General features: G+C 44.9%; 1 protein-coding gene across 5 annotated transcripts in view; it reads left to right on the top strand.

Annotated features, from left to right (window-relative positions):
* Nucleotides 1-23,971, top strand: part of ARMC2 (armadillo repeat containing 2) — a 123,979-nt gene that overhangs the window by 86,585 nt on the left and 13,423 nt on the right. For all 5 annotated transcript variants that reach the window (XM_027551266.1, XM_027551263.1, XM_027551264.1 and 2 more), the window contains exons 13-15: nt 8,605-8,920; nt 22,258-22,380; nt 22,692-22,805. In XM_027551266.1, the coding sequence (XP_027407067.1) occupies nt 8,605-8,920; nt 22,258-22,380; nt 22,692-22,805 (553 nt within the window). The remainder of the gene's footprint in view (nt 1-8,604; nt 8,921-22,257; nt 22,381-22,691; nt 22,806-23,971) is intronic.

The raw sequence follows: 23,971 nt of genomic DNA, 5'->3' as shown, positions 1-23,971 counted from the left end.
GGTGCATTCCATTAAAGGGAAAAAAAGAAAAAGTGAGAAAATGTCAAAAGTAAAAAATTTTTTCCTGTTTATTTTTTTCCACACCTTATTCATATTCATCTCTTTTCAAGGAAAAGTCTGACTTCAGCATATGAAAATTGGTCTTTTTGGAGTGCCCTTAATCTGTCTCAGTTATTAGGTCAGTTGATAATGAAAGGTGGTGGGGAGAGCATTTTCACCTTTATTTTCTACCTGTCTGTGTTGTGAGAATTATTTAAAAGAAACATGGATTCATAGTTTGATATATGATATCAGTTTTGATATATAACATGATATAAAAACACTAGGTATTAAAGTGGTGAGATATTGAATTCTTTCTTGATTTGAATCATTGAATCATTGTCTCCTAAACTTGAGGAGTTTTAAAAATACAGGTTCTCAGGCCTCACCCTGGGAGAGCCTGATTCAGGTCTGGGACAGAGCCCAAGAACCTATTTTTAATAGGTACCTCAGGTGAAGAGCAGGTGTGGGAACCTGTGGTGTAAATTATTAAGATGGCCCCTTAAATTGTTTTCCCCAAAATTGACAGCGGAGGGTTTTGTACAAATCCTCAAGAGATTTTAAAGTGATTAATCAAAGCAGCCACACAGGGTCAATCTTCATCTTCAGGCATGTGGCTGAAAGTGAATCTCCCTTACAAAGTAGGAACCAAATCAGCAAGACAGGCCAGGTGTTGGTGTAGATTTCCCCAGTAAGTGGTGATAACCACCCGCCTTGTGCCTTTTGCTGAGGCACAAGGTAGCCAAGGAGCACTTTCTTAGCCAGAGAAAAGGAGATGGGCCATTCGACCCTTCCAGGGACTTTCTCTGCCAGACTTGTGTCAAAACAGATGACACTGAGAACAAGCCATTGCACAAATGGGGCTTCCGACACTGGTCACACTGGGCTACTGAGGAGAAGTGAGCCCTGGGGATCCTTGAACTGGCAGTGGAAGGGAGGATTCCTTATCCTTGGTTAGCTAGACAAGCCACAAGTTGTTCTTGACTCATTTGCTAATGAAGCAACCACCGAATTTTATTTTTGCTTTGAGAAATTTCAGTATATCTCCATATCTAACCTTTGTTAAGTTTGCAACAAAGCTGAGGACAATTTGTTCATTTTAAATAACGCATGGTTGGGTTCACAACAACTCTGTTCACCCATAGCCCTTCAGTGACGCGAGCTTGTCAGAATATGATGGCTGTGGTACAAGCCAAGGGTTTCATCGGCAGTCTCAGAGAAAAGGAATCCACTCCTCCCAGCTCTCACAAAGGACTTCCTCAGGGAGAACAAGGGCAACTTCTTTGGCTCATGTCTGTCTGTGAGGTTGATTTGTCCAGGATCCATGGTCCAACTGGTAACTCCCAGTTCCCACACACACAAAAACTGAGACCAAAACACAGCACTGCAGTCAGCCGGGTGCAGTTTGTAAGTTCGACTAGAGCACAAAGAAATGTATCTATTTAAAATGCTGACCGAAATTCAGTGAAATGACAAATCTCATTTAAGAACTGTGCACATATTGTATGCTTTATGGTGTAAACTGCATTTGGTACAACCAAATGTGCAAGCAGATGGGCCCAGTGTGGAAGGCGTGAGCGGGGTCTGTGGCAGCCTTGCAAAGCAGACCTGCCTCAGGGGTGCTTCTGACATCAGCGTCGCCACATTTAGCAGCTCACCAAAATATGTTTGGGTTTGTTTTTTTGGATAGCACAGAAGGATTTTCCCCCATTTCTTCTATAAATATCTACTGGGCAGGAGATCAGGTAAAATCCCTCAAATAAGACTTGTAAGTCTGGCAATGTTTTGCAAAGGTCACAGTCCAAAAAAAAAAATAATAACCTTTATCTACATTCCCATCACTCCTGTCCATTAAACAGCTATCTGTCTAATCCTCCCCACTTTTAGATACACTCAGTTCCTTGTGCTTCTTTTGTGAAACAGAACTTCCCGATGCAGGGCAATCGTCAGCTTCAGAGAACGCTGTCTGGGAATCCCCCAGCGTGTCCGTGCTTGTACTGCTTGTTAAGCTGAGCCTCTCTCGTCCAGGGCAAGCGGCGGTCTTCAAGGCATGTGAACGCTGTCTGATTCAGAGTGCTCAGGCATCCTGCTGTTGAAAACGGGACTCGGAATGTCTGGAGAGGGTAGGGCTGAAAGCAAAAAACATTGGCCCCTTTTGGAGCTGTTCCTCTTCAGTGCAACCACAGCCGAGCAGCAGGCCAGAGGATAGCGCGACCTTTCTCCCCCTCCTCCATCCTCTTTGGGGCCACAGAGGATTGGCGAGGGAGGCGCCTCCACCCCTTCCCCGGCGCCTTTATATGGTGACTTGGCTCCCCGCTTGCCCTCCTCCTCCAGCCTGGCAGGAGGGCCCTGTGGCTGTCTTCCCAGCCCCTCGGCAGCCACATTCCCAGTGGGTGCTGTGAGCGTTTGGCTGAGCTCGCTCCTTTTTTCGGCCTTGGCCTTGGTCTGCACCCCTGACCGGGCGGGCGGCACAAAAAGCCCTTAGCTTGTTCATTCTTTCCAGCTCCTGCTGCTTTGCCCTTGTGGAGCTGGCTCTTCCCGCCCACCCTCTCCACTCAGCACAGAACCCAAATGCCTGATTTATGTCTGTTGACTTAAAAAAAAGAACAGAGCCCAGTGAAATTATAGCATCGCCCTGGTGCTTTTGAGTGATAGCTGCGTTCAGAAGCATACAGTAGGCGCTCAATTAAGGGATGTTGGTGGGATGGATAGATGGATGGAAGCATCACATATAATCTCTTCTGATTTTTAAATGATTTTCTACTTCGATTCTGGTTTTGAGCTTCCAACATCTCTCAGATTCTTCTGATTTGTATGGCTCAGCACTTGGGCAAACTGTTGACCCACTTTCAGTAGTCTGGGGTTAATTAGCATTTCTGCAGCACTGCAGTCTGTCTTCCCAATGGTAAAATTTATCTGTTCTTCAAGCCACCTGTAAGCTCGATTAACACTGGAGTTTTGTCTGAGGGTGGGAAGTTGGGTAAATGTTGCAAATTGCAAATCCTGATTGAGCTCTCAGATCCAGATTGCGTGAGAAGTTTCTAACCAAAATTTAAAGAGGGCATCTTGATGAGTTTAATTTTCTGGTTAAAGGAGGGTTCCAATTTTGAGCACATTTACAACCCCTTCAATTTCAACCCATTTTTGAAAACCTTTCTAAAATGTTTTCCTTGACTTAGGACAAGTATTCTCTGAAGTAAGTAATGGAGCCTGCTGAATATAGTTGATTCTTTCTGTGACATCTTGATATGGTTCCTTCCCCATGGTCAACATTATGCACATGGGTTATTTTAAGGTTCTGTGGGTAGGAAGGGTGTGGAGTCAGGGAAGAGTGGACAGTGGGTGGGGAGTAAAGTGAGGTAATGGCAGAAGTGGTCACGTGGGGCTGGATGGTAATTAGATGCTGGCTTTGGCATTTTATAGGCAGTGGATGATTTTGAACAAGGGGGTGATGTAAGAGCTGCGCTTCTAGAAGTGGTGTTAACCTTGGTCACAGAGGGAGGAGCCCGTCAAGGATCTCTGACAAGAGTCTACAGACTGGGTTAGCCAGAGTGGGTGTGGGAAGTGGGAGTCAGGGGAGATTCTGAGATGACAGAGTGGAGGGAGCTTGGTGACCGAGAGAGGGAAGAATAGAAGATGCCGCTGGGGCTGAGCCTGGGGAAGACGAGGGTCATGGGAATGAGGAGGAGGGTTGAAGTGGTTTGGGAATCCATCTGTGAGTACAGAAGTGATTGTCCGAGTCCTGCTTCTTCTCTTAACCAGTGTGGGACTCTGGGGCCAGGGAGCCTCTTCAAGCCTCAGTTTCTACATCTCTGAGTAGGTAGAAATCTCCTTCATTGACTTTAGGCCAGTGTTTCTCACATGGAAAATAACAGTCAACACAGAGGCTGTTGCTGGAACTTGACAGAGACCACTCTGTTCAGCAGTGTCCTGCTCCTTGTTTTGTTCCAGTTAAAGTAATTTGATTTACAGGCGTGTGGAGCCTATTCAGACTGAGTAACATGTTTGCTCATGAGGGCACAGCTTATGCTAAACCAAAGAGAACATTCAGCTTTCTACCGGCTATACCTGGGACGCACAGTTGAGGTCAGGCTTCGTCCAGTACGTGAACCTGTCTGAGTTCTGGTTGGCCAGAGCTGTTGCTGGGCTGACTCCTTTTTAAGCAAAATTAGAAAGTCTATGTGAACTGGTTATACTAGATTGCCTTCTTAAAAAAAAAAAAAAAAGAGATTCTCCTGATTCATCTTCATTTTGCTGTTTCAAAACTACATAGTTGTGGTCTGAACATGCAACTTTGTGTTCAATTTAACAAAAAGGCTGTAACAGTGTTGATTTATAGGTGGTTCTCAGATATTGTCTTAGAATAAAGGAGAGGCTCTGTACCTCAAAGGAGACTGGCATGATGATGAAATTGTTTTTTGCGAGTTATTTCTCTGCAAATTGATGATCTCGGCCTTTGTGTAATTTTTCAAATCTTTATAGGATTTTAATTAAGTGATATTTAGTAGACTTGAGCTTGATTGGGCTGTGGAACAATAAACAACCTCACGGTAACACCGTTCAGGGGCTGGGTACCTCACAGAGCACAGACCACCCGTGGGGAGCTAAGGGGCCCTCTTGCTCAGCCCCCTCGTTCAGAATTCCCAATGAGTCCAGACAAGCACTGGCAGGGGAGTAAGGAAACACCACCTCAGCCAGCTGCCTGTGAGCCTGCCCCTGCTCTGGCCTATTCCATTCTCTCTCGAGATTCATGGAGAACATATTTGAGAAGGGTTGAGGGGAGAAAAAGAAGACGATGCTTTAGACAACCCTGAGAAAGAGGACAGAAGTAGCAAGCATAGCAGTTGCTGGAAGTTTGGTGGTGCACACAGTGCAATCTGCCAGCCCATTTGTTGATTCTGCATGCCATCCTTCAGTTGGCACCGCTGCTGCCAGGAACCACCCCCTCCTTTTTCCATCTGAAGGCAGGGAGAGAGGCACTGCGGCAGCGTTAACTCTTCCTGCCCTAAAGCCTAGAGTTTCTTATCCCCGTGTCAGGCTTAATAACCTGTGCCATATTAGGACCCACAGAGATATTTGAATCAAAGAATTTTAAAAGTGGCAAGGGCCTGAGGGAGGTTTTCAAGCAGGAAAAGCAGCACCCAGTCTTCCCTTGTGGGACCAAATGTGATGGTGGGTAGAAATTTGAATTTTGAAGAATGAGGACCTAGGGGGAAACCTGCTTTTACCTGCAGCCAGAGATCTGGTCAGCAAATCAGCAGTGACGGTTGGAGGTGGTACAGGACCAGAGAAGTCTTCTGAGCTAGACCAACCAGAAAAACAAACATTGGAGGTAGAGGTGAAGGGGCAGAGCTAGCAAGAGGGAGAGGGGTGGAATGAATAGTCTAGCATCTTTCAGAAGACAAATCTTAGGAGGTAAATTAATGCTCTTGATTTAGCCAACAGAATGCAGCTATATATTGTGTGCTTTAAGAAGTCATTTAAAAACACTGATCATGTCTTTCCTGTCTTGCTTAATGTGCTTTTGTGGAAATAAGAGCAAGTCCAGGGAACACCGGGAAGTCTAGAAATGTTGGCCATAACTACTGCCTAGGGCATGAGGGAGGTGGCTATCCGAATTGTGGGAACATTTTGTTCCAATTAAGGAACTGCAGATCGTCACTTCAGAGAATTAGTTGATTTGTGTACCTAGGTGCTTGGAACAGTGATTGGTGAATCATAAACACAGAGTATTAGTTGCTGCTACTACTATTAGTAATGATAGTAATTATTACAATTTTCAGAGGTAGGGCTAGTGCAGTCTTTAATCAGAAATTGTGTATCAGAGTTTATGGGAAAAACTCTTGCTCCTCAGTTTAGAAAACACAGTGGAATTTTCCTTCAAGGAGCCTAGTTCTCAGAAACAGCCTCTGTCTTGGTTGGAAAATGGTCTGCTTTGCTGTTGGGTGTGACAAGAGAGGGAGAGAGTACTGTCTTTCCAGAGCCCAGGGAGAGGCCTGGCCCACTGGGAATTACATGAAGTAACCACTGGTTTCACGTGAAGGGAAACTGGAGTTTTATAACAACTTTGTGAGCTTGGTTTAGATTTAAGACCTACCTGCTTCAGCTTCTTTAGGGAACTGTCTGGTGATCAGACACAAACAAGGTGACCCCAGACCAGGAGAGGGACTGCCCCAGGTATTCTTTCTCAGGACATGCTCCTTTCCCCAGTGTCAACTCACCTATCCTCCACACCACATATCTGCTTTTATTAACTTATCAAGGTTGAACTCAAAACCATAGTCATAATTTTGCTAACCTCTCCCGCTGCCACCCCCTGTTCGCTGAGCATCCTCTTATCTAGGCTCCTCTAAAACCTCTGTGTCTTTCCCACATAGGTTTACGCTACTAATATTTTACTGATAGTAAAGGATTCAGAACAGTGCCTGAATCATCACTCACTACAGTTTGTGCTTTGTCTGTTTTGTCTCATTTAATTTTTTTTTTTTAACATTATGAATTTAATTTTGCATCACAGTATTTTCCCCATTTTACAGATGAGTTAATCGAGAGACAGAAAGGCCAAGTGAAGTGCGACCCAGGCTGCCTGGCTCTCTGGCTGGGAACCATAATCCCCTTGGGTGTCTAGTTTCTTCCTTAGCCCTTTCAGTCTTTGCAGTCTCTCCACTTATTATTAGCCTTGTTTTCTCAAGTAGATGGCGAACTCTTCAGAGCACCTTGCCTCATCCTTGTTTGTATGTATGTGTATTCCCCTAGACCCCAGCATTCAAAACGTACCCAAGGACTAGCGTTCCAGTTGTGGTGGGGGCAGGAGTGAGTCCCGTGCCTGGACCACCTGCGTGATGGGTTGCACACTGCCCAGCTGAGGTTTTTCTGGGTGTGAACTCTCCTGGGCCAGCACACATCGTGTTAGACTCTGTCCTTTCTTAATGTTGGCAAATGGTTCACAGCTGCACAAGCAGCAGCCTGGCTGCTTCTCCGCCGGGGCCAGGGAAAACGTTTTCAGGAACAAGCAGGAACAAGTTGGTATTGGCAGAGCAGACCCAGGCAAGCCCCAGCATCTCGCCCTTTGTCCAGGATCCTCCACTGTCTTTAGGCCACACGCAGTGCTGGGGCTGCTCCCATCCCCCAGGTCCCACCTGGAGAAAAACCGGCCCAGCCTTTTGCCCTCTGTCCCAATTCCTTAAGGCTGCTGCTAACTACAGATCTGATAAGGTAGGGTTTGTGGAATTCCTCCTCATATTTGCATTTGAAAGGAGATAATTCCTTTACTGCTCAGAAAGCTGTCAAGGCAAAGGAGGAGGTAAATAACGAGCCACTTGGGAGGCACTAGTGTACCAAAGACGCCAGATCTGGGTAACCCGGGGTTCAAATCCTAACTCCACCCTTCACTGGCTGTGACAAGGGCGGCTTCTCCAACCCTGTTTCTTGTCTGTAAACAGCACCCGCGCAATGAGTATCAGCACCCTGGCTAGTTGTAGCCCCTCAGTAAGTGTTCCTTCAACAGCAGAACTGGTCTGTCTGCCCACTGTTGTCAAATTAAGAGCACAGTTGTTTCTGTTTCTTGTGCAGTCATAAACTGTTCTCAGCTGAGATTTTAAAGAAACGTTTATTTGTTATTAAATATAGCTTATATACTGGAGAAGGAAATGACAGCCCACTCCAGTCTTCTTGCCTGTGAAATCCCATGGACAGAGAAGCCTTGCACAGTTCGGTTCATTGGGTCGCAAAGAGTCCTATGCAACTTAGCGACTAAACAACAACAACGGCTTATATACAGAAAAGTGCACAAAACACATATGTACCATTTAGCAAACAGTTATAAAAGCATCAGCCATGTAACCACTACCCTGCTCAAGAAAAACAAATACTGCTTTCAAGTGGTAAATACTCTGTAATGGTGGTTTTCATCTGCGGGCAATTTTGCCCCCACGGGACATTGAAACATTTTTGGTTGTGGTATGTGAGGAAGGGCTTCTGGTATCTAGTAAGAGAGGTTAGGGGTGCCATATAAACATAAACAGCCCCCAATAACAAAACATAAACATAAACAGCCCCCCATAACAAAGAATTAGCAGTGCCCCGGCTGAGAAAGTCTGATGTAACACAAACTGACTGCCCCTATGGGACAGACACCCCACTTTGAGAAATACAGTGCTTGAGCAGGAGGTGAACTTTTAGGAAAAGATTTCGGTGCTCAAGAAACCTGTTTGTGTCAAGGCTTAGATTTATATAACACATTGTTAGTAATGTCATCTCACTCAACTAATTGTTTTCTGAAGGAAAAAAAAAAGCCAGCCTGAATTTCAGATGAAGGATCTGAAGTTAATAGACCTTGCTAACAGCATCAATCAGTTTCTATTCTTTCATTGCTGCCAAATGCTTTTAATCTCCTCTGTCACTTTGCACCAATCCTGGGAATCAAATACTGTACAAGTCAGCAGAAACCAGACGTGTTCCATCTTACTATTAATTAAATCATGAATTAATTAAATACTGTCCTCTTCCCACCAACTTGTCCCAGCCCCTTTGCTCTCGTAACTCTTTGTCTTTAATTTATTGCAGGATTTAGTTGTTCGCGTTGTTTTTATTCTTGGCAACCTGACAGCAAAAAACAACCAGGCTCGTGAGCAGTTTTCCAAGGAGAAAGGGAGCATCCCAACTCTGCTGTCTTTATTCCACACTTTCTACAAGCTGGATCTGCATTCTGGGAAGCGCTGGGGGGAAGGAGATGAGCGTCCCGAGGCACGGAGGCCGGCCCAGGCAGAGGACGTGCTCATCAAACTGACGCGTGTGCTCGCCAACCTGGCCATCCACCCAGGCGTGGGCCCGGCCATCGCCGCCCACTCACACATCGTTGGCCTTCTCCTCGCCACACTGGGTAAGAAACGCGGCCTTAGAGGGACTGGGGTTCTGTGAGGGTTTTAGCAGTACAACCTGCTCGCTTTAATGAGACTTCTCATTTGTGACAGGAAATTCATTTGCCTTCTGTTCGGAACTGCCTCAAAAGTAATCCAGCTTTTTAAAAAAGGAGCAAAAATAGTAATACATCCTCCTGAAATCATAAGTCGTGTCCAACTCTAGTGTCCACATGGACTATAGCCAGTTAGGCTCTTCTGTCCATGGGTTTTCCCAGCTAAGAATACTGGAGTGGGTTGCCATTTCCTTCTCCAGGGTATCTTCCCTACCCAAGGATCGAACCCAGGCCTCCTGCATTGCAGGCAGATTCTTTACCATCTGAGCTACCAGAATTATTACTAAAACCCACTGAACTCTACAATTTAAAAGAGTGAATTTTATGGTATGTGAATTATATCACAACTTGTATTAAAAAAAAAAAAGCTTGCCAATCAAATTATCAAAATTGGCCAATTAACCACAGAGTTTAAAATTGCAGATTTTTCCTGGATTAGTCCACATAATTAAAGTTTATTTGTCTTTTTATTTTCTCAGCTTTTTACATTATCCACAATTATAGACTCCAGGTCCCATCTTTTCCCCTGTATTAGACAGTTGAAGCTGCCATAACAAAACACTGCAGGCTGGGTGGCTTAAACAACACAAGCATACTTCTCACAGCTCTGGAACCTAGGATTGTAAGATCAGAGTGCCAGCTGATTCTGTTCTGGTGAGAGCCCTCTTCTTGACCGGCAGGTAGCTTCATTCTCCTGTGGCTTTTCCTCAGTGTGAGTGGGTACACGTGAGAGAATGATCTTTCTCTTCTTGTAAGACCATCAGTCCTATCTGATAGAGACTCCACCCTTATGATCTCATTTAACTTGACCTCCTAAAAGTCCTGTCTCCAGAAATAATCACATTAGGGTTTAAGGCTTCAACATATAAATTTGGGGGAGGGGACACAATGCAGTTGATAATATCCTACCTCTGATCCCCCCTTCCCCAGATTCCTGGTTTTCCTATGTGCAGAATACTTTCATTCCATCTCAACAGCCTCAAAAGTTGTTAATTAATTTCAGCATCAACTCTGAAGTCTAAGGTCCCAGATCTCATTTAAATATCATCTAAATCAGCTATCATGAGTTGTGAGATATAAGACATCCTAAGGAACGATTCCTCTCCTGCTTGAACCTGAGAAACCAGACAAGTTATATGCAAAGCCGGATGGCAGGACCAGCACAAGATAGATGGTCCTATTCCAAAAGAGAGAAATAGGGAAAAAGGGAAGTGTGATGGGTCCCACCAAGTCCCAAGCCTAGTGACGTGAATTCCATAAGATCTTAAGGCTTGAGAATAATCCTCTTTCGTTACATGCTATTCCCTCCAGACCCACTGGGGCAGTGGCCCTGCCTCCACAGCTCTGTCAGTTAGGCCACCAGGGCTCTGCAGGGCAGTCTTGCCCTTAAGGCTTTGGGATGAAGACCAGTGTGACCTGCTGAAACTGAGGCAGTGGCCCTGGTGATCTCTGAATCACTGCTGGGGTCATTCTCTCCTCTACTTGCAAAATGGTGCATATTCCCATCTAAATAGCTCCACACTCTGTCCTGTCAAGTCCAAGGAATCTGACAGCTTCCTTCACTCGGTCCTGTCTCTGCCCCCTTCAGTTCAGATGGCAGTGCTTCTACTCACATAATCTCTCAAACTCTGTACTGAGTGATAATAAGACAACCACACATGTGGTGTTCCCTCCAGTACACGCTTTCTTATTTCTTGCAATATGGCCAGGCTGAGAAGTTTCCAAGTCTTCACGTTCTAGCTCCTATTGGTTAAAAGTTTCTTCTTCAATTCATCCCTTAAGTCACTCAGTTGTGTCTGAGTCTGCAAGCCCATGGATATACAGTCCATGGAATTCTCTAGGCCAGAATACTGGAGTGGGTAGCCTTTCCCTTCTCCAGGGTATCTTCCCGACCCAGGGATTGAACTCAGGTCTCCAGCATTGCTGGCAGATTCTTTACCAACTGAGTCACAAGGGAAACCCAAGAATACTGGAGTGGATAGCCTACCCCTTCTCCAGAGGATCTTCCCAATCCAGGGATCGAACCGGGGTCTCCGGCATTGCAGGTAGATTTTTTACCAACTGAGCTATCAGGGAAGCCCATCTCTCTCTTCTTACATGCTAATATAAGCAGTCAGGAAACGCCAAGCCTCTCCTTAAACACTCTGCTTGGAAATCATAGCTAAACATCCAGTATCATTGCTCGCAAGTTAGACCTTCCACAAAACACTAGAATACAATTCAGCCAAGTTGTTTGCCACTTTATAACAAGGATCTCCTTTCCTGCAGCTCCTCCTTTCCATCTGAGACTTTGCCAGAGTGGCCTTTAATGTCTATTTCTCTAACGGCATTGTACTCATGACTATTTCTGTGTTCTTTAAGAAGATGGAAGCTTTCTCTCCAGCTGTCTCTTGTCTTTCAGCCTTTGCCAGAATCACCTTGTCAATGAAAAATTAATCAGTGAATCTAAGAAAGAATTGGAAAATTTTATTCAAGCCAAATTTGAGGATTGTATCCCAGGAAGAACATCTCAGAAAGCTCTTGAGAACTTTTCTGCTGGTTAGAAATCAAGGCACGGTTGTATAAGATATTTTTGAGACAGAGGGCTCTACATCAAATGATGTGTTATTGACAGTTTACATTATCCAGGTCTAAGCATCATCCTGGTGTGTCACGTGACCCCTTACACGGTCAAGAAGGACTATTATCTTTTAAGGAGGGACTTGTCTTGATGCTAGAAGAATGTTGCTCTTTATGGTTGAGCAGATATTCCTACTGAGGGAGAGGTTTGGCAGATATACAGAGCACAGTGAGGGGAGAGAGGCCAGAGAAGAGTTGTGTTTAAATTTTTCTTATCTTGCCATAAAATATAAATTTTATTTCACAACCTTTAACATTCATATCTCTAGCATACCCCTCAGAACTCCTCCAGCCTCCACCCATTACTCAGTTTCAAAGCTGCCCATATTTTTAGGTATTTGTTACAGCAGCACCCTACTGCTAAGCACCCAAACCTGCCTTAATCTGCTTAGGATGCCGTAACAAAATAACAGAGGCTGTGACTCAAACAACAGAAACTTATCTTCTTACTTCAGGGGACTGGAAGTCTGAGATCAGGGTGCTGGCGTGGTTCCCGTGAGGCCTTTCTTCCTGGCTCATAGATGGCTGCATTTTTCCTTTTTCTTCCTCTTCTAAAGCCACCAATTCTATCAGAAAAGGAGTCCACCCTTACGATCTCATCTAACCCTAGTTATCTCCTAAAAGCTGCATTGTGGGTGGGGGGGCTTCAACATATGACTTTGGGAGGGACACAGTTCAGTCTGTAGCACCCCTGCCTTCCACTTTTTAGGTCTTGTCATTTCCCATGGGCACCTCTGCCTACCAGTGTGCAAGGAAATGAACTGCCATCCAGAGATATCTACTTTGCCACTACTTACCACTGAAAGATTTTGTTGTTGTGAAAGAAGCGTTAATGTCTGATGGAAATAATGTTTGGGGGTAACCTTTGAACTTTAGCCCTTTGTATAACCTCACTACATAGTCAGTGCTGTGCTCATATAAAAAGAGGTTTCTTAGTCTGCTCAGATTGCCATAACAAAACACCACAGATTGGATAGCTTAAACAGTAGAAATCTATTTCTCACAGTCCATAGGCTAGACGTCCCAGTCAAGGTGCCAGAAGGGTTGATACCTAGTGAGAATCCTTTTTCTGGCTTGTAGATGGCCCCCTTCTCACTGTGTCCTCACATGATGGGCAGAGAGCTCTGGCGTCTCCTCCTCGTCTTATCAGAGCACTAGTCATATCACCCAACTCCAGTACTTTGCCTAGAAAATCCCATGGATGGAGGAGCCTGGTGGGCTGCGGTCCATGGGGTCACTAAGAGTTGGACACGACTGAGCGACTTCACTTTCACTTTTCACGTTCATGCATTGGAGAAGGAAATGGCAACCCACTCCAGTGTTCTTGCCTGGAGAATCCCAGGGATGGGGGAACCGGGTGGGCTGCCATCTCTGGGGTCGCACAGACTGAAGCGACTTAGCAGCAGTAGCAGCATCAGCAGTCGTATAGGATGAGGGCCCCACCCTCACGACCTCATTTAACTTTTATACCTCACCAGCCCTATCACCAAATACAGTCACTTTGGGGGTTAGAGCTTCAACATATGAATTTGAAGGGGACACAAACACTCCACCCATCACAAGGTTTAAGAAAGTGTAGGTTGGTATCTGCTTTCAAGGAACAGGGTACATCGTGGAGGAATATCAGGTGTATACACAAAAGCTTATGAAAAGTGCCCATAACAAAGTACACACAGAGCGTGGAGGCTGAGAGGACTGAGCCACAGAGCATAGCTTTTGGTGTGTAGAGTTATAACTGACCTTGCCTTCCCTTGTTATGGAGCTGCGTAGTTTTTTTGTTTTTTGTTTTCTATATTTGTTTTTTGAAATATAATTGAACTACAACACTATGTTAGTTCCAGATTACAACACAGTGATTCTATATTTCTGTGCATTACAAAATGATCGCCATTGGAGCTACCCAGTGTAAAAAGCATGTTCACGTTTGTTCCCTGATGTGAGCAGCCACATGAGAGTGGGTTGTTATTTTAGGCCTTTTCACAGAGGAGGAAACAGGCTCAGTGAGATGCAGTGACTTTTAAAAGTCACAAAGTTAGTAAGTGGCAGGGTTACTCACATGTTGCTGATCTTAAGGATTCTTAAATTCTTATATTTTTAAATGTTTGTTTGGCTGTGCTGGGTCTTAGTTGCGGCACATGGAATCTTCATTGCACCATGTGGGATCTTTGGTTGCAGTGCATGGACGCTCTAGTTGTGGCACGTGGGCTCAATAGTTGGGGCACATGGGCTTAGTTGCTCTGCAGCATATGGGCTTTTGAGTTCCCCGACCAAGGATCAAACCCATGCCCCTCTTGCATCGCAAGGTGGATTCTTAACTACTGGACCACCAGAGAATTCCCAAGATTCTTAAATTCTGATTAAGGTCTGTCCTTGTGACATATTGCTTCCATGTGATAACTCAAAATCTACACATTAGTCTAGAACTCTCTTCCAAGCTGCTGACTGCACATTATACCGTCTGTATTGAGCTGCTCCAAAAATTGAGTTTCTCTAACAACTTAAAGTACTTTGGCCACCTCATGCGAAGAGTTGACTCATTGGAAAAGACTCTGATGCTGGGAGGAATTGGGGGCAGGAGGAGAAGGGGACGACAGAAGATGAGATGGCTGGATGGCATCACTGACTCGATGGACATGAGTCTGAGTGAACTCCGGGAGTTGGTGATGGACAGGGAGGCCTGGCGTGCTGTGATTCATGGGGTTGCAAAGAGACGGACACAACTGAGTGACTGAACTGAACAACTTCAAACCTTGCACTTGGACTCTAGTATCTCCCTGTCTTGGTTCTGCCTCTGGAGGATCAGTTCTTCTCCACCCAGAAGTCAGGGATCCACCTGCCTCAGAATCAGCTATGGGGCTCATTAGGATTCCTTTTCTAGTTTCTGGGTCTTACCTTTCTTTACCTGCAGGATGGGTTGAAATATGCACCCCCTGCCCCAGGTGATTCTTCTGCCCCTTAACTGTTGAGACCCAGTGCTCAGAGAACCACCTTTAGCCTCTCTGGCTAGTGAGGAGCTGGCAGGACCCTGAAACCCACCGGATGAGTTCTCATCTGTTGGCAGGCCAAATTGCTTCACTTGACTGTAGCTACCTGGGGAGAGCCTGAGGACCTGCCCTCAGATACCTGGACTGGGAGCACATCATTGTGGATAGTCAAGAAAGAAAGCTCCATGTTTCATTTTATTGCAATTATTCATATGTGAAGTGAGAACGTTCTTGGTCTTACATATATTTTATGAGCTTAGAAATTACATTTCTACCTATTAACTAAAAACATAATACAGTGGATAATTTCAGTTTGAATTCTAGGAAAGTAATGCTTTGGAAGCAGGAGAAAGAGGCAGAGAGCAGATTGGGCCAGAGCTTTTAGCTCTAGGGTTAATTAACCAAGGGGGCCTGGCTAGAGTCCTCAGGGGCTGGGGCCTGTCCCCGCTGTACCTCCATCATCAAGTCCTCTGGGAGGGTAGCTACTCTGCCTCTGTCACTGGGGGATTCCATGTGAGGTCTCTCCAGTATACTGTCTTGAGGTTACTGGTACTTACACATAACCTGCTTTCTTTCTTTTGCTCTAAAGTGACTAATGAAACTCAAATCTGGCACTTCAAAAACTGTGCATAAGAATCATGCAGGGAGCTCATGAAAGACAGATTCTAAACCCCACCCTTAGAGGCTGTGACTAATCAAATGAGGTGTGGAACCCGGGAATCTGCATTTTCTTTTTCGAACTCCCTCTCCCTGGCCAGCCCCAGTGCAGGTGGTGAGTGGTCTCACTGGAGAATGCTTCAGTCTCTGTGTTAGAGCTCAGTGCCGTCTGGGGTTAAGCCCATGTGGAGAAAGCCTTCTACCTGGCCCATGGTGGTGGGCAGTCATTAGGGCAAGCAGAGGGATCCCTTGTCTTTTCTGTCTCCAGAACGACTTGACCTCCCTCAAAGAGCTTTATGGGGGCGAGGGGTAAAGTTATCTTGATAGAGGATCATACACCACCCTCCCCCTGGCAGCTCAGCTGCAGGGATGAATGCTCTGAGCTCTACAAAGTCCCCTCAGCTGATCTCTGCTGGTTCCCACCTGGTATCTCTGCTTCAGTGAAGTATAGTGACCAGACCCTGCAGAAGGGAGCTGGTCAAGGAGCCTGGCAGGCTAGAGTCCATGGGGTTGCAAAGAGTCAGACACGACTGAGTGACTAATCTCAGCACAAATGCTTGTAAGTGCATTTGAATAGAAGCACTATTAAAAATTAACTTTTGTGGGGTGAAATGCATGTAAAGTGCTCGGAGCCCTTCATGGTAGACGCCTGGTAGCTGTGAATGCCTCCTGTCTTGTCTCGGATGCCAGATGTTCTTCCTGCTCCCAAATGTGAGGTCCTACAGGGGGACCTCACCTCTTAGGTGGTGATACATAAGAGCTACCCTTCTTTTTCTGGGCAAGCTAACTAATTCTCCCACCAAGGCAAGAGAAAAAATGGATCCCTGGACACCGCCCAAGATCTGGCATCATCAGTCCCATGATAGAGAGAACTGGGGCTGAAACTTCCTCTTTGCTAAGTGTTAGACACTCACCCAAATAATTCCCCGGGAGCCATCTTTCTGGATAGCCCGTCCATGCATCTCACAGATGTTTAATTAGCACCTGCAACGTGCCATACAGTTTTATAAGCCCTTTACATGTATTAACACATTTAAACTTAGTAATGTAGCTGCGATTATTACCCCACTTTGCAGACAAGGAAACTGAGCCCCAAGGAGGTTAAGTGACTTGCACACAGTCACACAGCCAGCAGGTAGACAATCAGGATTCCAGCTCCAGAGCCACGGCCAAGCAAGCGAGGATACTCTGGAGACGGACACACCTGGGTCGGGAAGATCCCCTGGAGAAGAGAATGACAAACCACTCCAGTATCCTTGCCTGGAAAATCCCGTGGACAGAGGAGCCAGGAGGTCTGCAGTCTGTGGGGTCCCAAAGACTTGGGCACGACTGAGCGACTAATACTTTCATGTATTTGAACTAAGAAAACAGGCAATTAGAATCTCATTTATTCTTGCTTTCTCCAAATATTGTTTGAGTTTCTACCAGGTACAGGACCCATGCTGGCTGCTTTGGGGTGGGGCAGAGGGGCCACTGGCTGAAGGGCCAGTGTGTGTTCTCTGTAGGGTAACAAATGACTGAATTTCCCTTTGAATAGAGTAGACTATAAAAAGATCATTCTCTTTAATGAAAAGAAGGCCAAAAGGAGAGATAATTAAATCAAAGTGTAAGAGCTAGCACAGTCCTCCTGCTCAGCTCACAACCTCCCTCTTATCCCTGAGGAGCTTTGGCTTCATACAGGAGATAAAAGATACTATTTAATTATAACAAAGAACGAAATCTTGCCATTCACAGCATCATGGGTGGACCTGGAGGATATTATGCTAAGTGAAATAAGTTAGACGGAGAAAAACAGATACTGTCCTGATTTCACTTATTTGTGGAATCTAAAAAAATAAACACATGAAGACAACAAAACACAAACAGACTCACAGAAATAGAGAACTAACTAGTGGTCACCAGTGGGCAGAGGGAAGTGTCTGGAGGTGGGGGGCTGGCAAGGTAGGAGTATGGGATTAAGAGGTACAAGCTGTGATGTATAAAATAGATAGGCAACAGGATGTATCATCAGGGCAGGAATTACAGCCAGTTATTTTATAATACCTTTGGGAGTGTAATCTATAAAAACATTGAATCATTGTGTTCTACATTTGATGTAATACTGTTTATCAACTATATTCAGTTTTTCTTTTTTTTTTCTTTTTTAAGAGGTAAAAGGCACTACTTAACCAGTAGAACCCAGTGGGCAAGTCAGGGCCCAAGACATGCACAGGCACTGAGGTGACTCCTTCCCAGGCAGGTGATGACTGATGGCCAGGCAGCGAGGGGGCCGAACGTTCTCCAGGCTCTGGGGGCCATGCACTGTGCCCGAAGAGAAGCAGAGACTGCTGCAGCCAGTTTAGTATAACCCTACTCCTGACTTTTCCTCTGACATCCAGACCTGTATGTCCACCTAACTGCCTTACCTAATCTCATCAACCATGGCTACTTCAGAGGTACCCCAAGAGATCTAACTCATGACCTTACCCCCAACTGGACCTTCTTCCTATTAATTCAGAGAATGGGATTGCTGTCCATCCAATTTTGTAATCCAGAAACCCAGAGGTCATCCTGGGTGGTTGCTCTCCCTCATCCCCCAATCCAGCCTTCACCATGTACTGTCTGTTTTCCTCCCTAAATAGTTTTGCAGCCTGGCCTCTGTGCTCCATCTCTGCCATCACCCCCACCTCCTGATTGGTCCCCGACATCCGCCCTTCTCTGTACTGTGGCCTAAGTCACCAGGAGATGAGTCTGGAGGTGGAGTGGAAGGCAGGGATAAAATTACTGAGGGTCTTATCTGCTAAGCTAAAGGATTCGTTCATTCATTCATTCACTCATTCTTGCATTCATTAACCACTTATTATTTTTTTACAACAATGGAGTTTATTATTATTATTGTTACTAGCTTCAAAATTTTTTCATATAAACTTTATCCTGATCCACCCCCAAGACACTGAAATGCTACAGCTTTCTGTTTTGTAAGTTGATATTTCCAGGGAGGTTCAAGTTCTTACTTTTTAAAAAATTTTTATTGGAGTGTAGTTACTTGACTTTGTCATGTGACTTTCTGCTGTAGAGCAAAGTGAATTAGTTATATGTATGTTGTTGCTGTTCAGTCACTAAGTCGTGTCCCACTCTTTGACCCCACGAACTGCAGCACGCCAGGCTTCCCTGTCCTTCGCTATCTCCTGCAGTCTGCTCAGACTCTTGTCCATTGAGTCGGTGATGCCATGCCACCACCGCCTCCTCTATCATCCTCTTCTCCACTTGCCGTCAACCTTTCCCAGCATCAGGGGCTTTTCCAGTGAGTCAGCCCTTTGTGTCAGGTGGCCAAGGTCTTGGAGCTTCAGCTTCAACACAGTTTCTTCCAGTGAATGTTCAGGGTTGATTCCAGCCTTTGCTTCATCCAGCCCGGCATTTGCGTGATATGCTCTGCATACAAGTTAAATAAGCAGGGTGACAATATACAGCCTTGACATACTCCTTTCCTGATTTGGAACCAGACTGTTGTTCCATGTCCAGTTCTAACTGTTGCTTCTTGACCTGCATACAGATATATCAGGAGGCAGGTAAGGTAGTCTGGTATTCTCATCTCTTTAAGAATTTTTAAAGTTTGTTGTGATCCACACAGTCAAAGGCTTTAGCATAGTCAGTGAAGCAGAATGTTTTTTGGAATTCCCTAGCTTTTTCTATGATCCAGCAGATGTTGGCAATTTGATCTCTGGTTCCTCTGTCTGTTCTAAATTCAGCTAAATTCAACTGAGAACATCTGGAAGGTCTCAGTTCACATACTGTTGAAGCCTGGCTTGAAGGATTTTGAGTCTTTCCTTGCTCATGTGTGAAATGAGTACAATTGTGCAATACTTTGAACATTCTTTGGCATTGCCCTTCTTTGGGATTGGAATGAAAACTGACCTTTTCCAGTCCTGTGGCCACTGCTGAGTTTTCTAAATTTGCTGGCATATTGAGTGCAGCATCATTTTTAGGATTTGAAATAGCTCAGCTGGAAGCCCATCACCTCCACTAGCTATGTTCATAGTAATACTTTCTAAGGCCCACTTGACCTCACATTCCAGGATGTGAGTGACCACACCATTGTGGTTATCTGGGTCATTAAGATCTTTTTTGTACAGTCCTGTGTATTCTTGCCACCTCTTCTTAATATCTTCTGCTTCTGTTAAGTCCTTGCCGTTTCTGTCCTTTATCGAGCCCATCTTTGCATGAAGTATTCCCTTGGTATCTCTAATTTTCTTGAAGAGATCTCTCGTCTTTTCCATTCTATTGTTTTCCCCTATTTCTGTGCACTGTTCACTTAAGAAAGCTTTCTTATCTCTCTTTGCTATTCTCTGGAACTCTGCATTCAATTGGGTATATCTTTCCCTTTCTCTTTTGCCTTTCACTTCTCTTCTTTTCTCAGCTATTTATAAGGCCTCCTCAGACAACCACTTTGCTTTCTTGCATTTCTTTTTCTTGGGGATGGTTTTAGTCACCATCTCCTTCTTGTATAATGGTATGAACCTCCTTCCAGAGTTCTTCAGGCACTCTATTTACCAGATCTAGTCCCTTTAATTTATTCATCACCTCAGCTATATAATCATAAGGGATTTGATTTAGGTCATACCTGAATGGCCCAGTGGTGTTCCCTACTTTCTTCAATTTGAGCCTAAATTTTGAAATAAGGAGCTCATGATGTGATCCACAGTCAGCTCCAGGTCTTGTTTTTGCTGACTGCGTAGAGCTTCCCCATCTTTGGCTGCAAAGAATACAGTCAATCTGATTTTAATATTGACCATCTGGTGATGTCCATGTGTAGAGTCATCTTTTGTGTTGTTGGAACAGAGTGTTTGCTATGACCAATGAGTTCTCTTGGCAAGACTCTGTTAGCCTTTGCCCTGCTTCATTTTGTACTCCAAGGCCAAACTTGCTTTGTACTCCAGGTATCTCTTGACTCCCTACTTTTGCATTCCAGTCCCCTGTAATGAAAGAGATGTCTTTTTTTGCTGGTGGTTCTAAGAGGTCTTGTAAGTCTCCATGTAATCATTCGACTTCAGCTTCTTCGGCATTAGTGGTTGGGACATAGACTTGGATTACTGGCATGTTGAATGGTTGGCCTTGGAAATGAACCGAGATCATTCTTTCATTTTTGAGATTGCACCTAGCTACTGCATTTCAGACTATTTTGTTGACTGTGAGGGTTACTCCATTGCTTCTAAGGGATTCTTGCCCACAGTAGTAGATATAATGGTCATCTGAATTAAATTCGCCCATTCCCATCCTTTTTAGTTCACTGATTCCTAAAATGTCAATGTTCACTCTTGCCATCTCCTGTTTGACCACTTCCAATTTGCCTTGATTCATGGACCTAACATTTCCAGATTCCTGTGCAGTACTGTTCTTTACAGCATCGGACTTTACTTCCACCACTACACACACCCACAGCTGGGTGTTGTTTCTGCTTTGGCTCTACCTCTTAAACTTTTTGTGGAGCTATTTCTCTGCTCTTCCCCAGTAGCATATTGGACACCTACCAACCTAGGCGGGCTCATCTTTCAGTGTTCTTTTTGCCCGTTCATACTGTTCATGGGGTTCTCAAGGCAAGAACACTGAAGTGGTTTGCCATTCCCTTCTCCAGTGGACCACGTTTTGTCATGACTAGCTGGGACATGCCCTTCAGCCTCTCCACGCTGCTAGATGACATTCCTGGCGCCACTGTTGGCCTTCGTCGAGTGTGTAAACCTTCACTGGCTGTTGGATGTTGGTCTGCATGCTGCCCGGGGCCCAAGGCAGAGGCCCTACTGGAGTCGCCAGGATGGGGGTGTTGGGAAGGCTGGAACCAATGTTGGAGAAGGCCCAGGAGCAGAGGACACCCCGGCCCTCTTCACTGCTGTTCACCATATCCATTCCTTTTTTTAGATTCTTTTCCCAAACAGGTCGTTACAGAGTGTGTAGTGGAGTTCCCTGTGGTATACAGCAGGTTCTTACTCATTATCTGTTGAGCATCACTCTGTGCAGATACTGTTCTAGATGCTGAGAATGTGATGATGAAAAGAACGAGTCCTTAGTCTCATGGAGCTTACACCTTAGAGCTGGAAGACAGACATTAAACACATAAGCCAGGTGGTCCCATGTGTTATAGGGAAGAAGGGGAGGGGATGTGCATAACAATGCTATTTTAAACAGAGTGGCTGAGGAGACTGTGTCCAGTAAGGTGATAGCTAAGCAGCAGCCAGAAGGACATGAGGAGTGAGCCAGGATAACTGGAGGAAGGAACACACCAGACAGGGGGACTAGCAGTGCAAAGTTCTTGGGCAGGCTCAGGCTGAAATGCTCAAAAAGAGGGAAAGACTGGTGTGGTTGGCATCAGGGACCTGGGGCTGGAGCAGCAAATAAGGCGCGGGAGGTAAGGACTGGGCAGCCAGGTCAGGCCTGTGAGCCGGGGGTGATGAGTGACGTTGTCTGACTGACTTTTAAAGGGTCTGCACATTGAGGGCAGGCTCAGGGAGGCCAAGGCGAAGAAGAGAAGCCAGTGAGGAGGTGAAAGATGGACTAGGTGGTGGTAGAGGAGGTGAGAGGCAGCCAGAGCTTGCGTGTTTGGAAGGCAGCCCTGATAGGAATTATAGACGGATTAAGACCCAGGGCCATTCTGTTGGGAGGTCGAGGGTCCGGGGAACAGACTCCCAAGGTGCAGGCCCCAGGATAGTTCTGGGTCAGGGTGTACCAGCTCTGATCACCTTTGCATACAGGGACTAGATCAGCCTGACTTTTCCAGACCCCTGGGTAGAGGGACTGAGCTTAGAGGGTTCCAAATGCTGGCCTGGAGTGGTCCCCGGCCGTGGGCGCATTTCCCTGCAGGAAGAGTCACGGGAAATAAAGCAACAACACGGCGTTGGTGTAGACCTTGCCTGGGACAGCGGCGTGTCCCTGCACCAGCTGGGCTGCAGTTAGGAGGTCGTGGCTTCTGCCCTGTAGCGAGTCTTTGATACCCTTATGCTCACTTTATTTCAGAATCCAAGTCAATTGATGATTGTGAGGAGCTGGTGATCAACACTACAGCAACTATCAACAACTTATCTTACTACAAAGTGAAGAATTCCATAATTCAAGACAGAAAGCTATATATTGCTGAATGTAAGGTTCAGAGTTGGGTTTGGGTAGATGCACGCTCATTTAAGGTTTTGACTTTATTAACTAAACACAGAATTAGAGGCATTTATAGTTTCTGACTTCTGGTACAAGTATCTAAGAGCCTGATTTAATTCTAAAAAAGTTGAATATGAGGATACATTAGTTTCTTAGTTCTTGCTTATGTCCTCTATCGTTGGAATTTTATTATCACTTTTAATTTTTAAGTTACAGTATTTAGCATGGTATTGGTTTCTAATAGCCTTTAACTTAAAACTTAAATTCACTGATTTTATTTCTCTGGTCACCAAACCCAGTGCTCTTAAAGCTCCTCGTGAGTAACAACATGGATGGAATCCTGGAGGCAGTGCGTGTTTTTGGAAATCTCTCCCAGGACCATGACATCTGCGATTTCATAGTGCAGAAAAATGGTGAGTTAATGACACACATTCAAAAGCAGTCACGTCTTGGCAATAAACAACTGAGCAGTTTCGCAGCTTGGGTCACAAGAACATGACACTTGTTTCTGCTTTGGGACAAGTGGTGCTTTACATTCTGTTCCATCTATCTGTAAGGCTCTTGGCTCAGGATGCCAAGATAGATCTGGGCTGTGTTCTCAGGGTTTCCCTCTCCCTGAAGAGTGGTCTTTTGAGTTTTGAGATGGTGTGTGTATGTGTTTATGTTTAAGTGAAACGAGTAATCTATACACATCATTTCTGTCCATGGGAATGGACTCAAAAGACATGCTCCTTCATGCACTGGAATGTCTATTATAGTACTGCTTGTAATAGTGAAAAATGGGGACAACCTAAATGTCCATCAACAGGTAAGAGGATAAATATATTATGGTATATTCATGCAACCAAACTTTTACAGCAGTTAAAATAAATGAGCTAGAAGTTCATGTATCAACATGCATCAACCTCAAACACATACTATAGGAGCAAACAATCTAGTAGTAATAGGAGGACACATGTGAAATAATACCATTAATATTATATTAAAACATGCGAAACGGTCCTGGGTATTGTTTATGTAATGTGCTCACGTGCTAATGGAATAAGGCATAAATGCATTTGGAATTAGAAACTCCACATTTAAGACAAAGTTACATTTGAATGGATGGCCCAAATATAAAATTGGATCTGTAATGTTTTATTTCTTAAACTGTGTAGGAGGTACATAACAGTGTATACTAAACATACTATTTTTCTCAAGTATCTCATGTAAAAACAGTAACTAAAAATACCTAATTATTCATGTTCGTGATAGAAAATTTATATAATACAGATAAAAAAAAAAAACACTTCCCCAGAGATAATTGTTAAATTTTGGTGTATATTCTTTAAACTTTTAAAAACATATGTGATTCAGCCTTTGCCAAGCTCACTGCTGACCCATCAGTAGGCCAAGGTCAGCATGGCGTGGCTGCCTCTCAGCTGAACAGTGGAACAGGAGCACACACCCATTCATTCTCCCCCAACCCCTGCTGGGGGCAATGAGCAAACAGGACAAACAGTTCTGTTTCTAGGAGTAAGGGAAGGCGGTGGGGGCAGGGGGAGCCTGTCCTGATATAAGACGTCCCCTACACTGAAAG

Source organism: Bos indicus x Bos taurus, chromosome 9 (assembly GCF_003369695.1).
Source record: "Bos indicus x Bos taurus breed Angus x Brahman F1 hybrid chromosome 9, Bos_hybrid_MaternalHap_v2.0, whole genome shotgun sequence".
In the NCBI taxonomy this organism is placed as follows: Eukaryota; Metazoa; Chordata; class Mammalia; order Artiodactyla; family Bovidae; genus Bos; species Bos indicus x Bos taurus.
The sequence above is the reverse complement of the archived record's forward strand: the minus strand, read 5'-3'. Positions and strand labels throughout refer to the sequence as shown.